Raw genomic sequence first — 13927 nt, 5'->3', positions numbered from 1 at the left:
CGCCACCCTTGGGGCTGCTTTAGCTGATTCCGTGTTAGTAAAAGACGATTCGCGCTTTTCTGTCTGTTACAGCGTGATGAATGTGCTTACTCCATTACGAACGCTAGTTTTACCAGAACGAGCGCTCCCGTCTCATAACTTGCTTCTGGGCATGCGCGGGTTTAAAACGTCGTTTTAGCCCACACACGACCATTTTTTACAACACGAAATACGACATTTTAAAAAACGACATGAAAAAATTAAGCATGTTCGAATTTTTTTTTTGTTGTTTTTCAGAAGCCAAAAAACGATGTGAAGCCCACACACCATCATTTTAAATGACGTTTTAAAAAACGTCGTTTTTTTTTTCATGCCGAAAAATGATCGTGTGTACGCGGCATAAGAGAGAGAGCAGCCACTTGAACTCCTAAAGGTGTCATTTTTTGCTATTCAGCACTACGCTACTTTAACTGCCAATTGCGTTGTCATGCAACACTGTACCCAAATTACGTTTTTATAATTTTTTTCCACCACAGCTTTCTAAGGGCCGGTTCACACTGCTGCAAATTCAATTGCGAATTTGATCCGTTGCGATTGCTCAAATTCGCAAGTAATTTTACTAACATCGTTTTTCCATGAGTGCCGTTCACATCAATGCGTTGCAAAAGGATCCTGTGCGAGTTTGATCTGTGTGCAATGCGAATTCAGCTCTATAGACTGGCATTCCCTGAAATTGCGGGCGCGAATCGCCGGTAAAATTGTGTGATTTTCAATAGGCAGCCGTGTGAACCGGGCCTATGGTGGTATTTGATCACCACTGGGTTATTTATTTTTTATTATATATATATATATATATATATATATATATATATATATATATATATATATATATATTGTACTTCCTGCTATAAAACATCCAATAAAATGTTTGGGAAAAAAATCGAATTTCTTAAAAAATTTAGGCCAAAATGTATTCTGCTACACATCTTTGGTAAAGTACCTGTTTTTTTTTAGAGTTGGCAGCCGGCTTTCTGGTGATAATAACCAATGCGGTTCAGCAGCTGCCGATTAGTGAGACCCGGACGACCAGCTGGCACAAATGCCGGAGCACACATACGATGTGACAAAATATCGCCAGGCAATCAGCATTTTAAAAAATATGGGCCCAGATTCACGTAGATGGGCGCAAACTTGTGCGGGCATAACGTATCTCATTTACGTTACGCCGCCGCAAGTTTTTCAGGCAAGTGCTTTATTCACAAAGCACTTGCCTGTAAAGTTGCGGCGGCGTAGCGTAAAACACCCGGCGGAATTCAAATTAGGGGGCGTGTTTCATTTAAATGAAGCGCGTCCCCGCGCCGAACGAACTGCGCATGCGCCGTCCCTAAAATATCCCGGCGTGCATTGCTCTAAATGACGTCGCAAGGACGTCATTGTTTTTGACGTGGACGTAAATTACGTCCAGCACCATTCACGGACGACTTACGCAAACGGTGTAAATTTTTAAATTTTCGACGCAGGAACGACGGCCATACTTAACATTGACTGCGCCTCATAGACCCAGGGGCAACTTTACGCTGGGAAAAGCCTAACGTAAACGTCGTAACTTTACTGCGTCGGCCGCGCGTACGTTTGGGAATTCACGTATCTAGCTAATTAGCATACTCGACGGGGAAATCGATGGAAGCGCCACCTAGCGGGCAAAAAAAAAATGCAGTTAAGATCCGACGGCGTAAGAGACTTACGCCTGTCGGATCTAAGGGATATCTATGCGTAACTGATTCTAAGAATCAGTCGCATAGATACGACGGCACTAGGCAGAGATACGACGGCGTATCTGGAGATGCGCCGTCGTATCTCTATTGAGAATCTGGGCCGTGGTGTTAGCAATGGCAGCCTCCATACTATGCCAGCACAGGTTTTCCTAAACATACAGTACCGGTAGTTTGACTGACTGCATTACTGCAAACTTACCACAAGGTGGCAGCATGTAGCCAAGCAGAAAAACTGAAACCAATGAATGTGGAAATCTTTACCATTAATATTTCTAATGCCGCGTACAGACGATCGGACATTCCGGAATTCAAACCGTGGAGTTTTTTCCCGACGGTTGTTGGCTCAAACTTGTCTTGCATACACACGGTCACACAAATGTTGTCGAAAATTGCAAACGTCAAGAACGCGGTGATGTACAACACTACGACGACCCGAGAAAAATAAGTTCAATGTAGGGATGCAACTAACGATTTTATTGTTTCGATTAATCGCATAATAGCCTTAGAAAAAAAAAAAATTGCATTTTCAATTTTTTTGGGGGCCAATTTGTTGTTGGGCAGATTACAAAAACATAAATTGCCGCAAAAACACATTACATGCTTTTCTGCAGCTTCTCCATTGAAGTACCGTATTTATTCGAGTATAACGCGCACACATGTATAACGCGCACCCCTAATTTTCGATTAAAAATCGGTATAAAATCATTGTAATTGCCAAAAATCATTTATTGTATTTATTGTATGTGCAGCCATGTCCCCCGTATGTGCAGCCATGTCCCCCGTATGTGCAGCCATGTCCCCTGTATATGCAGCCACCTACTTTTAATCACCGCGGCGCGGGAACATTACAGACAGCGTTCGTTTGAACAGCTGTTTTCCCTGCCGCGCATAGACACTCCCCCTTGCTCGCGATTGGACAGATCCATCCAAGGGGGAGTGTCTATGCGCGGCGGGGGAAAACAGCTATTCAAACGAAAGCGGTCTGTAATGTTCCCCGCGCCGCGGTGATTAATGTTGTAGCGGCGTTGGTGGCGGCGGCGGTAGCAGCGGCGGTAGCGGCGGCGGCGGGGGGAGGGGGGAAGTATTCTATTCTAGTATCGGCGGTATTAGCGGGAGTAAGAGTACTCCCGCTAATACTCGTATCGGTCCCGCCACTGCCATCCCACCCCAGTCCTCGTTTATAACGCGCACCCAAAACTTTGATTTTTTTTTGGTATAAAATTTTGCGCGTTATACTCGAATAAATACGGTATATTGAACCAAAAAAAGAAAAAATTGCACCGTTTTGCATTAAAAAAAGTCCTCGCCCTTTCCAAATACGCAGCAGCCGGAAAAAAATCATGGATGTGAACGTGTCCCATAGGAAAACATGTAAATGAACTGTAGTGCGTTTCTGCAAAAAACACAGAAGTGTGAACCCAGGCGCCTGCGTAGTCAGCTCCACACGGCGTATAGTGGCGATCGCAGCTCGGCTATTTCCGTAAATCTGGTGACGCGCGTTGTGCGACAGGTCACCCGTTTCACAAGCCGTCAATCATCGGACGGAAGGATAGGAACGCCCAGTCCCGCAGTCATCGGAACCCTGAGGCAGGGATAGGAACGCCCAGTCCCGGAGTCATCAGAACGCGGAAGCCCTGGACCAAATCAGAATATAAAGGTAAGTACGGAGAAAAAAAACAAAAACAAAAAAAAAAACCTGCCGAAAGTATATGCCCTTACTATGCTGTCTCTAATGTTAAAAATTTGTTTTTAGGGTGAACCTCCACTTTAACCACTTCCAGACCTGCGCACGACGATGTACGTCCTTTTTTTAAAGATTGATATCTCGGTAACGGCAGCAGCTGCTGCCACAACCGAGGTATCGATCTTTAGTGTGCGCGGTCTGGTACAGGATAACGGCGGTCTCCGCGGCGGATTTGCCGCGAGATCGCCGTTATCGGTGGCGGGAGAGGGGCTCCCGCCGCTCTCCCGCGCCCTCCGCCGCTTACCGGAGCCGTCGGTAGCATCGGAGGAGATCGGGACTGTTCGGCAGCTGAGCGGGGACGAGACTGAAGGAAAAATCTCCTTCGCCCGTCCCCATAGCTCTGCTGGGCGGAAGTGACGTCAAAACGTCAGTCCCGCCCAGCCTCTTAAAGAGACTATTTTTTTTTTTTTGTCATTTGAAAAAATTACAGTTTCAAATATTTTTTTTTTTTTTTGCATTTTTGTCTAAATATGAGATCTGAGGTCTTTTTGACCCCAGATCTCATATATAAGAGGACCTGTCATGCTTTTTTCTATTACAAGGGATGTTTACATTCCTTATAATAGGAATAAAAGTGATCAATTTTTATTTATTTTTTTCAGTGTAAAAAGTAATAAAATAAATAAAAATAAATAAGAAAACAAAATTTTTTTTTTTTAAAGTGCCCCGTCCCGACGAGCTCGCGTGCAGAAGCGAACGCATACGCGAGTAGCGCCCGCATATGAAAACGGTGTTCAAATCACACAAGTGAGGTATCGCCGCGATCGTTCGAGCGAGAGCAATAATTCTAGCCCTAGGCCTACTCTGCAACTCAAAAAATGCAATCTCTAGAATTTTTTAAACATCGCCTATCGAGATTTTTAAGGGTAAAAGTTTGACGCCATGCCACGAGCGGGCGCAATTTTTAAGCGTGACATGTTGGGTATCATTTTACTCGGCGTAACATTATCTTTCACAATATATAAAAAAATTGGGCCAAATTTATTGTTGTCTTATTTTTTAATTAAAAAAAGTGATTTTTTTCCAAAAAAAGTGCGCTTGTAAGACCGCTGCGCAAATACGGTGTGACAAAAAGTATTGGAATGACCACTATTTTATTCTCTAGGGTGTTAGAAAAAAATATATATAATGTTTGGGGGTTTTAAGTAATTTTCTAGCAGAAAAAACTGTTTTAGTTTTGCAAACACCAAATCTGAAAAACACCTAAGGTCTGGAAGTGGTTAAGCGACTAGAACTCTCCCTGGAGCTCTGGCCAAAAGATGATATTTTATTCACAGGTGGAGTCTGGTGGGCTTAGGCACCTTCTGATTTTATATCTCTCAGGGGCTCCAGTGGTGATATTTCCACTATAAATTCATTATAGCCAAGAATGAACAGAAGAATAAGGGCCCCTTGTAAAGATTTCGGCACTGAATTTCCTGAGAAAGATAAAAAAACAACATAAGCCAGCCATAGACGAATTTTAATCGGATTCGAGTTTTGGCCGGTTCAGCAGGGCTGGCCAAGATTTGAACCATCTATGGGCAGGCTGATTGTACCCAAGTTGATCTATTGATCAACTTGAGTACAACCAGCATGTAGAATTTTTTCACATATAGTTACTGCTAGCGACTATAGCTGGTATCAGTAACCATTGTATTATGCTAGCCGGTAATGCTCCCCGTGCCAGAATATACAACTATAGCGGGAGGCAGGGATCGACAAATCCCGGGCGCCAGGTCGCCATGGCGACTAGAAATAGTGTCCTGGCGACTTGGCTTGGAAGAAGGGCAAAAAAAAAAAAAAAAAATTGTTATTTTTTTTTTTTGGTGAGCTGGCGCCATCTGGTGGTGGCCGTTGGTATTACAAGTTAAGCATTACAAGTTAAACAGCAATTCTAATGTAATTTTTCACTATTTTCACTGCCATCTTCTTCCCTCTAATTAGAACCCCCAAACATTATATATATTTTTTATCCTAACACCCTAGAGAATAAAATGGCGATCGTTGCAATACTTTCTGTCACGCCATATTTGCGCAGCGGTCTTACAATCGCACTTTTTTGGGAAAAAAATACACTTTTTTTTTATTAAAAAGTAAGACAACAGTAAAGTTATCCCCATTTTTTTTAATATTATGAAAGATAATGTTACACCGAGTAAATTCATACCCAACATGTCACGCTTCAAAATTGCGTCCGCTTGTGGAATGCCGACAAACTTTTACCCTTTAAAATCTCCATAGGCGACGTTTAAAAAAAATCTACAGGTTGCATGTTTTGAGTTACAGAGGAGGTCTAGGGCTAGAATTATTGCTCTCGCTCTACCAATCGCGGCGATACCTCACATGTGTGGTTTGAACACCGTTTACATATGTGAGCGCTGCTCACGTATGTGTTCGCTTCTGCGCGCAAGCTCGTCGGGACGGGGTGCATTTTCTGGCTCCTAACTTTTTTAGCTAGCTCCTAGATTCTAAGCAAATTTGTCAACCCCTGGCGGGAGGCATTCCCCCATCAACACTGACCGTATTGAATCAAGCACAGGCGGAACGAAAAGAAAATTATATAATTTATGGCCAGCCTCAGGCCTCGTACACACGACCGAGGAACTCGGCGGGCAAAACACATCGTTTTCCTCGTCGAGTTCTTGTTAGGCTTGTCGAGGAACTTGACGAACCAATTTTCTCCATTCCCGTCGAGGAAAAAGAGAACATGCTCTCTTTTTGGCTCGTCGAGTTCCTCGACAGTTTTCTCGCTGAAGAATGTACACACGACCGGTTTCCTCGGCAAAAAAAATCTCCCACCAAGTTTCTTGATGGATTCTGCTGAGGAAACCGGTCACGTGTACGAGGCCTTAGGCTTTAGTGCTCAAGCATCATACAAACTGAACTATCAGATTTGGGTGAACTGACAAAACTCCCACTGACTGCACAGAATGAAACATACAGCACAATACAGTGGAACCTCGGATTACGAGCATAATCCGTTCCAGGAGAATGCTCGTAATCCAAAATACTTGCATATCAAAGCGAGTTTCCCCATTGAAGTCAATGGAAACGAAAATAATTAGTTCCGCATGGACTTCAATGGCATGCAATACCGCATGCGGTCAGAGGCGGGGGGCACCGGAGAGCCTCGGAAACGGGCAGAAAGGCCCGAGGACAGTTGGGCTGACCTCAGCAAACCTCGGAAAGACTCAGTTTATGAGCCTTTGCGAGGTGAGCCAAGCTGTCCTCGGGTCTTTCCGTGCATTTCCAAATGGCGCCAAATTGGCTCCAGCCCCCCGCCTCAGGCCAAGGGAGGTACTGCAGGCCCCATTAGCTTGAATTCTGCTTGTTTTGCAAGTAGACATGTGCATTCGTTTTCGTTAGAATGCATTTTCGTCCGAAAATCAGTTTTTTTCGTTATCGTTTTAACAAACGATAACGAAAGTGCAAGAAACGAAAACCGAAAGATCCGACATAAAAAATGCTTTATTTTCGTTTTCGTTGCGGTAAAAATTCGATATAGAGAGAATCGACATTATAGGGAAAAGATTCGACACTATAGAAATAATAGATTCGACATTACAGAGAATAGATTTCGATTTATGAGAAAATAGATTCGACATTATAAAGAATAGATTCGACATTATTACTAGTCATACAACATTAGAATTCTTGTAGGCGAAATATTCGAACAGAAATGTACGATTCGGGCGTAAAGATTCGACGTTCCATCGAATCTTTTTTGACCATTAGACAGGAACCAACAAAGATTCGACGTTCCGGCGAATATTCTTTTGACCATTCGACAGAAACCAAGTATTATTGGATTTTCGGACGAAAGCTATTCCCCAACGAAAAACGAAATAAATCAAAACGATTTTTGGGAGTAACTAAATAAATTTATTTTCCAAACGACAACGAAAAAAACGAAACGAAATATTCCAGTCTGCACATGTCTATTTGCAAGACAACACTCGCAGAATTTTGTTTTAAAAGTTGCTCGTCTTTCAAAATGCTTGTTAACCACGTTACTCGTAAAACCGAGGTTCCACTGTATATTCCTAGCTGGTAATTGCCATTGATCCATCTGAAATACAAATCGCAAGATGGAGGGGCTCGGTGAAGGTGGTGGTGAAGGTGTGGAGGTGTCTGATCGGGTCACTCAGCTCGTAAAAGGAGATCCGCCCGGCCTCATAATCCAGACAGATCCTGAATATATGACTGTTAGGCTTGTGAAGAATCGGCATACGTTTCGTTTCATGTACATAGTTATATTCATTTAAACCCCTTCGTAAACACCAGGAGTCCTCATTATCCCCAATAAAGGATTTCCTGTCCATGCTGGGATAACACAGCCCGACTCTCCATCCAGTGGAATTGCTCGTGTCCACCTCCCAGGAATGCCACCCCGAAGAAAAACTTCTCCTGCTTAGGACCTGATAGTTCTTACATCTTTGGGGAGTTCCTGGACGATTTAATGATACTGCTGACAAAGATGCCGTTTTCAAATCTCCTAAAATCTGTATATCATTAGCGGCGGTTTCCTCGTCAAGCAAAACTCCTTCTGGTTGCTGAATAGAGACGTGAATGTCTTTTATTAAATCTGATAATTTGTGTAATCTGTCTGCGATGAGATCCTCATGAAAGTTGCCTTCACTAGGAATCATGGTGTCCATATTATCCTCCTGTTTGGTATGAGAGATGTCCTCTCCGTCTGAGTTCGGATCCTTCAGGATGGTTATCGGGTCGGTGGTTTTATACAATTTCTCGATGTGTCTCATCTTCCCGGACAGCTCGTCCTTCTGTATCTCCAGCTGTTGGATTAGATTGGACAGGGAGAGTGAAATCTTCTCTGCCTTTACGGAAATGTCACTTGGGATTTTTTTCTCGAGTTCTTCCAGCTCTCTCCTGACTTCTCTGAAGAGGGCAGCGACTCTCTCTGTTACGCCGGCTGCTTTTTCTTGGAAGTCTGTCCTGCGTTCCTGCAGAATCTGGACTTGTTTCTCAGCCCATGCTTTATTTGAGGCCATCATCTCCAGATCTTTCCTCAGCTTCTCCTTCTTCTTCTCAGAGGCCTCGTGCAGTTTTTCCACCGGGTGTAATTTGTGTTCTCCCTCGGCAATACAGTAAACACAGATACAAACCCTTTCCTCGGTGCAGTAATACTCCACAATCTTTTTATGGATGGAGCATTTTCTGTTCCCCGGGGTGTTGGTGGGATCCGATAAGACGTGTTCTGGTGACTTGGCGTGGACTCTCAGATGTTTGCCGCACAGAGAATTTTCACAGTGCAGGCAGGACTTTATAGCCGGTACAGGAGAATCCACACAGTAAGTACAATAGATTCCCATCTCTTCCTGATTGGGCTGAGAAATAAAAAGGATCTCCGCTATGTTCCGTAGAGCTCTAGCATTATACAGTACAGGTCGCTCCTGGAACTCCTCTCTGCACTCCGGACAGGTATAAAGTCCAGAGGCCTCCTGAGAATCCAGCACACGGTCAATACATTCCCGGCAGAAGTTGTGTCCACATCTCAGTGTTACCGGATCTGTATAAACGTTCAGACAGATGGAGCAGCTCAGCTCGTCTCTCAGATTAGCAGACGCCATTGTAGCCTGCAGGAGGAGAAATGAAAGTGAAAGTTTGTTCAATTCCTGTTAAACACTTAAAGCGGGGGTTCACCCTAAAATTAATTGTTTGCCTAACCTATCTCTAGCCTTAATAAAGGCTTGTAGCGTTGTCAATTTTTTTTTTGTGTACACTTACTTGTCTTCAGCCGCACTTCCGGGTCTTCTTCCTTGCGGGGAGTGGGCGTGTCACTCTTTTTCCCCCCGACGGGGAGCTCTGCATAGATGATTGACGTGCGCGTCATCGCCTTCCGAAAATATCCAACGGGGTCTCGGCTCTTTACAGGGCTATACGGCGCCTACACCTGCCGTGTAGAGCTGACTGTACAGGCGCCGTAAAGTGCCGAGTCCCACACGGATATTTTCGGAAGCCGATGACGCGCACGTCACTCATCTATGCAGAGCTTAGGAATGCCTACTCCCCGGGGGAGCGAGAACCCGTGAAAACGACACAAAAAGGTAAGTAAAGACCGAAAAAAAAAAAATCCAGCATACTGTTGATGTCAGCAGTATGATGGATAGAACATTTTTTTTTTTTAGGGTGAACCCCCGCTTTAAGGACCGCCTCCTGTAAATATACGTCAGCAGAATGGCACGGCTGGGCAGATGTATGTCCCGGTACGTCCTGTACATCTACCCAGCCGTGGGTCGCGGGCGCGCGACCCGTTTCGAAACTCCGGGACCCGATCGCCGCTGGGGTCCCGGATCGGTCCCCGGAGCTGAAGAACGGGGAGAGCCGCGTGTAAACACGGCTTCCCCGTGCTTCACTGTGGCGGCATCATCGATCGTGTGATCCCTTTTATAGGGAGACACAATCGATGACGTCACTCCTACAGTCACACCCCCCTACAGTTGTAAACACACACTAGGTGAAACATAACTCCTTCAGCGCCCCCTGTGGTTAACTCCCAAACTGCAACTGTCATTTCCACAATAAACAATGCATTTTAAATGCATTTTTTGCTGTGAAAATGACAATGGTCCCAAAAATGTGTCAAAATTGTCCGCCATAATGTCGCAGTCACGAAAAAAAAAAAAAAAAAACGCTGATCGCCGCCATTAGTAGTAAAAAAAAAAAATGTTATAAAAATGCAATAAAACTATCCCCTATTTTGTAAACACTATAAATTTTGCGCAAACCAACCGATAAACACTTATTGCGATTTTTTTTTACCAAAAATATGTAGAAGAATACGTATCGGCCTAAACTGAGGAAAAAAACTATTTTTTTATATATTTTTGGGGGATATTTATTATAGCAAAAAATATTGCATTTTTTTCAAAATTGTCGCACTATTTTTGTTTATAGCGCAAAAAATAAAAACCGCAGAGGTGATCAAATACCACCAAAAGAAAGCTCTATTTGTGGAAAAAAAAGGACGCCAATTTTGTTTGGGAGCCACGTCGCACGACCATGCAATTGTCAGTTAAAGCGCTGCAGTGCCGAATTGCAAAAAGGGGCCTGGTCCTTTACCTGCATTTTGGTCCGGGGCTTAAGTGGTTAACCACTTCCCGACCGCCGCATGTATATGTACGTCCACAGAATGGCACGTACAGGCAAATGGGCGTACATGTACGTCCTTGCCTTTCCGCAGGTCGGGGGTCCGATCGGGACCCCTCCCGCTACATGCGGCGGTCGGGTTCCCTCGGGGAGCGACCCGGGACGAGGGCGCGGCTATTTGTTTATAGCCGCTCCGTCGGGATCGCTTCCCTGAGCTGAAGAACGGGGAGAGCCGTATGTAAACACGGCTTCCCCGTGCTTCACTGTGGCGGCGTATCGATCGAGTGATCCCTTATATAAGGGAGACTCGATCGATGACGTCAGTCCTACAGCCACACCCCCTACAGTTGTAAACACACACTAGGTGAAACATAACTCCTACAGCGCCCCCTGTGGTTAACTCCCAAACTGCAACTGTCATTTTCACAATAAACAATGCAATTTAAATGCATTTTTTGCTGTGAAAATGACAATGGTCCCAAAAATGTGTCAAAATTGTCCGAAGTGTCCGCCATAATGTCGCAGTCACGAAAAAAATCGCAGATCGCCGCCATTAGTAGTAAAAAAAAAAAAAATTATAAAACTATCCCCTATTTTGTAAACGCTATAAATTTTGCGCAAACCAATCGATAAACGCTTATTGCGATTTTTTTTTACTAAAAATAGGTCGAAGAATACGTATCGGCCTAAACTGAGGGGAAAAAAATGTTTATATATATGTTTTTGGGGGATATTTATTATAGCAAAAAGTAAAAAATATTGCATTTTTTTCAAAATTGTCGCTTTATTTTTGTTTATAGCGCAAAAAATAAAAACCGCAGAGGTGATCAAATACCACCAAAAGAAAGCTCTATTTGTGGGGAAAAAAGGACGCCAATTTTGTTTGGGAGCCACGTCGCACGACCGCGCAATTGTCTGTTAAAGCGACGCAGTGCCGAATCGCAAAACCTGGCCTGGGCATTTAGCTGCCTAAAGGTCCGGGGCTTAAGTGGTTAAACAAGACGGGTAGAATAATATACAAGAAGAGTCACTAAAACGCCACTAGCCAAAGAACCAGTCCGCACACGCTCCAAGATCTCAAACACAGTTTGCAGAATTCCGATCTTTGTAGGAGCTCTGGGTAGATTCAACACATTCCAAGGTTGTGAACACGTCTGCAAGTCTCCAATGATAATTTCTTTTAAATCAGTTCAAATAATGATCTCACCGCTCTTTGGGTTATCGTCTTCTTCAGAAATCTTTTTTTGGTTCAGAGACTCCACAGAGCTGAATCATCAACTTCAGTTGCTTCCAATAATGAGTCTTCCAACTCCCTCTCCGCAGTCAGAAATAGTTTGACTTCCTGGTCATGTGACTGCCGTCCCACCCACAGAGTGAATTAAAGCTACAGAGCAGTGTCTATGAGAGTGACATATATTATTATTATTATCAGGGCTTTTTTTTCTCAGAGAATAGGTGCCCACATCCCCATTGCCAATGCTCTACCCAGCGGAGAGAGAAGCTAAGTGGCAATGGTGGTCAGGCCTTGGAACTAGGGTTGTCACCTTTTTCTTCAAGCCAAACCCAAACCCTTTTGCGGCACAGGGCAATTTTAGATTTTTTTGCAGTTAGGCCCCTTTCAGACGTCCGCTCCGTCTGTCCGTTCATTACAAGTCCGTTAACGGACTTGTAATGAATCCCTATGGGGACGCGTCCGTTAGCGGATGGAGCATCCGCTAGCGTCCGCGTCCGTCGGGATCCGCTTTTCCGAACGGAAGAAACCCTATTTTTCTTCCGTTCGGCGGAGCGGAACTGATGCAGACGGACAGACGGTCCGTCTGCATCAGGTTCCCCATAGGGGACAGCGGAGCAGAGACAGGGCGGTCCCTGCACTGTGTGCGGGGACCGCCCTATCCGCCGACAGCTGAGCGGGGATCCCCGCTGAGCCGACGGAGAGACACGGAGCGGACCCGGAAACGGTCCGCTCCGTGTGAAAGAGCCCTAAGGCTTCATGTACACGGGACGCTGTTCAACCTCTCCTGAACAATTTAACGTGACAGCTAGAAACCAGTGTCTATAAACGGCCGTTTAGCCACATTTTACATGCCACGTTTATCGTGTAGCGCCCCCTTGCTTTCAGAATGGGCACTACGCTAAAGTTAATGGTGAATGGGAGTGTTATGTTGCTCCCATTCGTGAATTGTTTAAATTTTGGGACTTCTGTCATTCCAGAAATGTCCACTGGGTCAGTCTGTGGTCCAGGGATGCAATATCATCCCTGGCCAGCAGTTGGCGCCAGAGGGGTTCTGGCAGAGCAAGTTTTCCCCAGCAGCCAATTGGAGAAGTTTCCCCTCGCAAGGCATGCTGGGGAAGGGTATATCTGTGACGGGTGTCATGTGTTCTAAAATCTTTGCGGCAGGTGCGGCATACACCTTCAGGGTGCGCGCATCCATGGACCCCGCCGGCGTGGCCCACCTGGCCAAAGTTGCAGTCTACGAAAACCCTCATCCGGAGGTACAAGGGGACCCCAGTGACTTGCTGGGTTCCCGGTTCCACTGAAAGGATCCCAGGCTGGGTGCCGTACGATTGGGGAGTCGGTTTGAGGAGGACCCCGAGGCAGGTCGTCCAACAGAGCCTGAACAAACCAATTGGGGATCCGGTGACCAGAGTACCGACAGGTATGTTTGCTGTCATCTGGTGACCAGTGCAGAAATTTACTGGGAGGATTTGCTTCATTTATCTACCTAGCTCAGTTATTGTAATTGGCCCGTGAGACAGGCCTGCATCCTCCCAGAGATCCTAAGTGACACCTTGGCTGCCAGACTTATACAAAGGGGTCTGTCCGGGGGCACTTTACCCACTCAGAGTGGCGACGTGTTACAAATTGGTACTATGCAGAGCAGTACTGACTGCTCCATTTAATATCCAGGCCTGATACTGCAAGGTTCTCTTTTTCTCTCCCTCATCAACCTTGACCTTCCCAATTGATGTTGATGTTGGCCGTGTTTGGCCTGGAAAATAAAGTATTGAGAAAACCTTTATTCACTGTCTGGACCTTCGCTCACTACCTCTGTTCTCACAACTACACCCCTAAACAACGCCAGGGTAACTTAGTAGGCCGATCCCAAAATCAACCAGCGGCTCCTTCGGGGGTGAGCGATACAATCGTCTGTAAATGAAACGCTACTAAACGTGAGTTGCCGCGTTTAGCTGCGTTTGTCGCTTCAACTGCCTCTAAACACAGCTTCTGAATGCATCTTTTTGGGTTCAAGAAAAAGCCTCTAAACGCAACTGCCTAGAAACGACTATAAACGAACATGTGCACATGTACTGATAAGATAACATAGAGGGGAGTTCA

General features: G+C 45.0%; 1 protein-coding gene across 1 annotated transcript; it reads right to left on the bottom strand.

Moving 5' to 3' along the window:
• Positions 1-7450: 7450 nt before the first annotated feature.
• Positions 7451-11958, bottom strand: LOC120928016 (E3 ubiquitin-protein ligase TRIM39-like). The gene is made up of 2 exons (XM_040339077.1): positions 11798-11958; positions 7451-9077 (listed from the first exon to the last, which is right to left on the bottom strand). Exon 2 carries the CDS (start codon positions 9069-9071, stop codon positions 7524-7526), a length of 1548 nt encoding a protein of 515 aa, XP_040195011.1. The 5' UTR covers positions 9072-9077; positions 11798-11958; the 3' UTR covers positions 7451-7523.
• Between the last annotated feature and the right edge of the window lie 1969 nt (positions 11959-13927).

The sequence above is a fragment of the Rana temporaria genome, chromosome 2, assembly GCF_905171775.1.
Source record: "Rana temporaria chromosome 2, aRanTem1.1, whole genome shotgun sequence".
Classification (NCBI taxonomy): Eukaryota; Metazoa; Chordata; class Amphibia; order Anura; family Ranidae; genus Rana; species Rana temporaria.
This window is presented reverse-complemented; position numbering and strand designations above follow the sequence as displayed.

What these genes read in the sequence shown, in the direction of transcription:
- LOC120928016 (XM_040339077.1), bottom strand. Translation starts at nt 9,071, where the DNA reads ATGGCGTCTGCTAATCTGAGAGACGAGCTGAGCTGCTCCATCTGTCTG.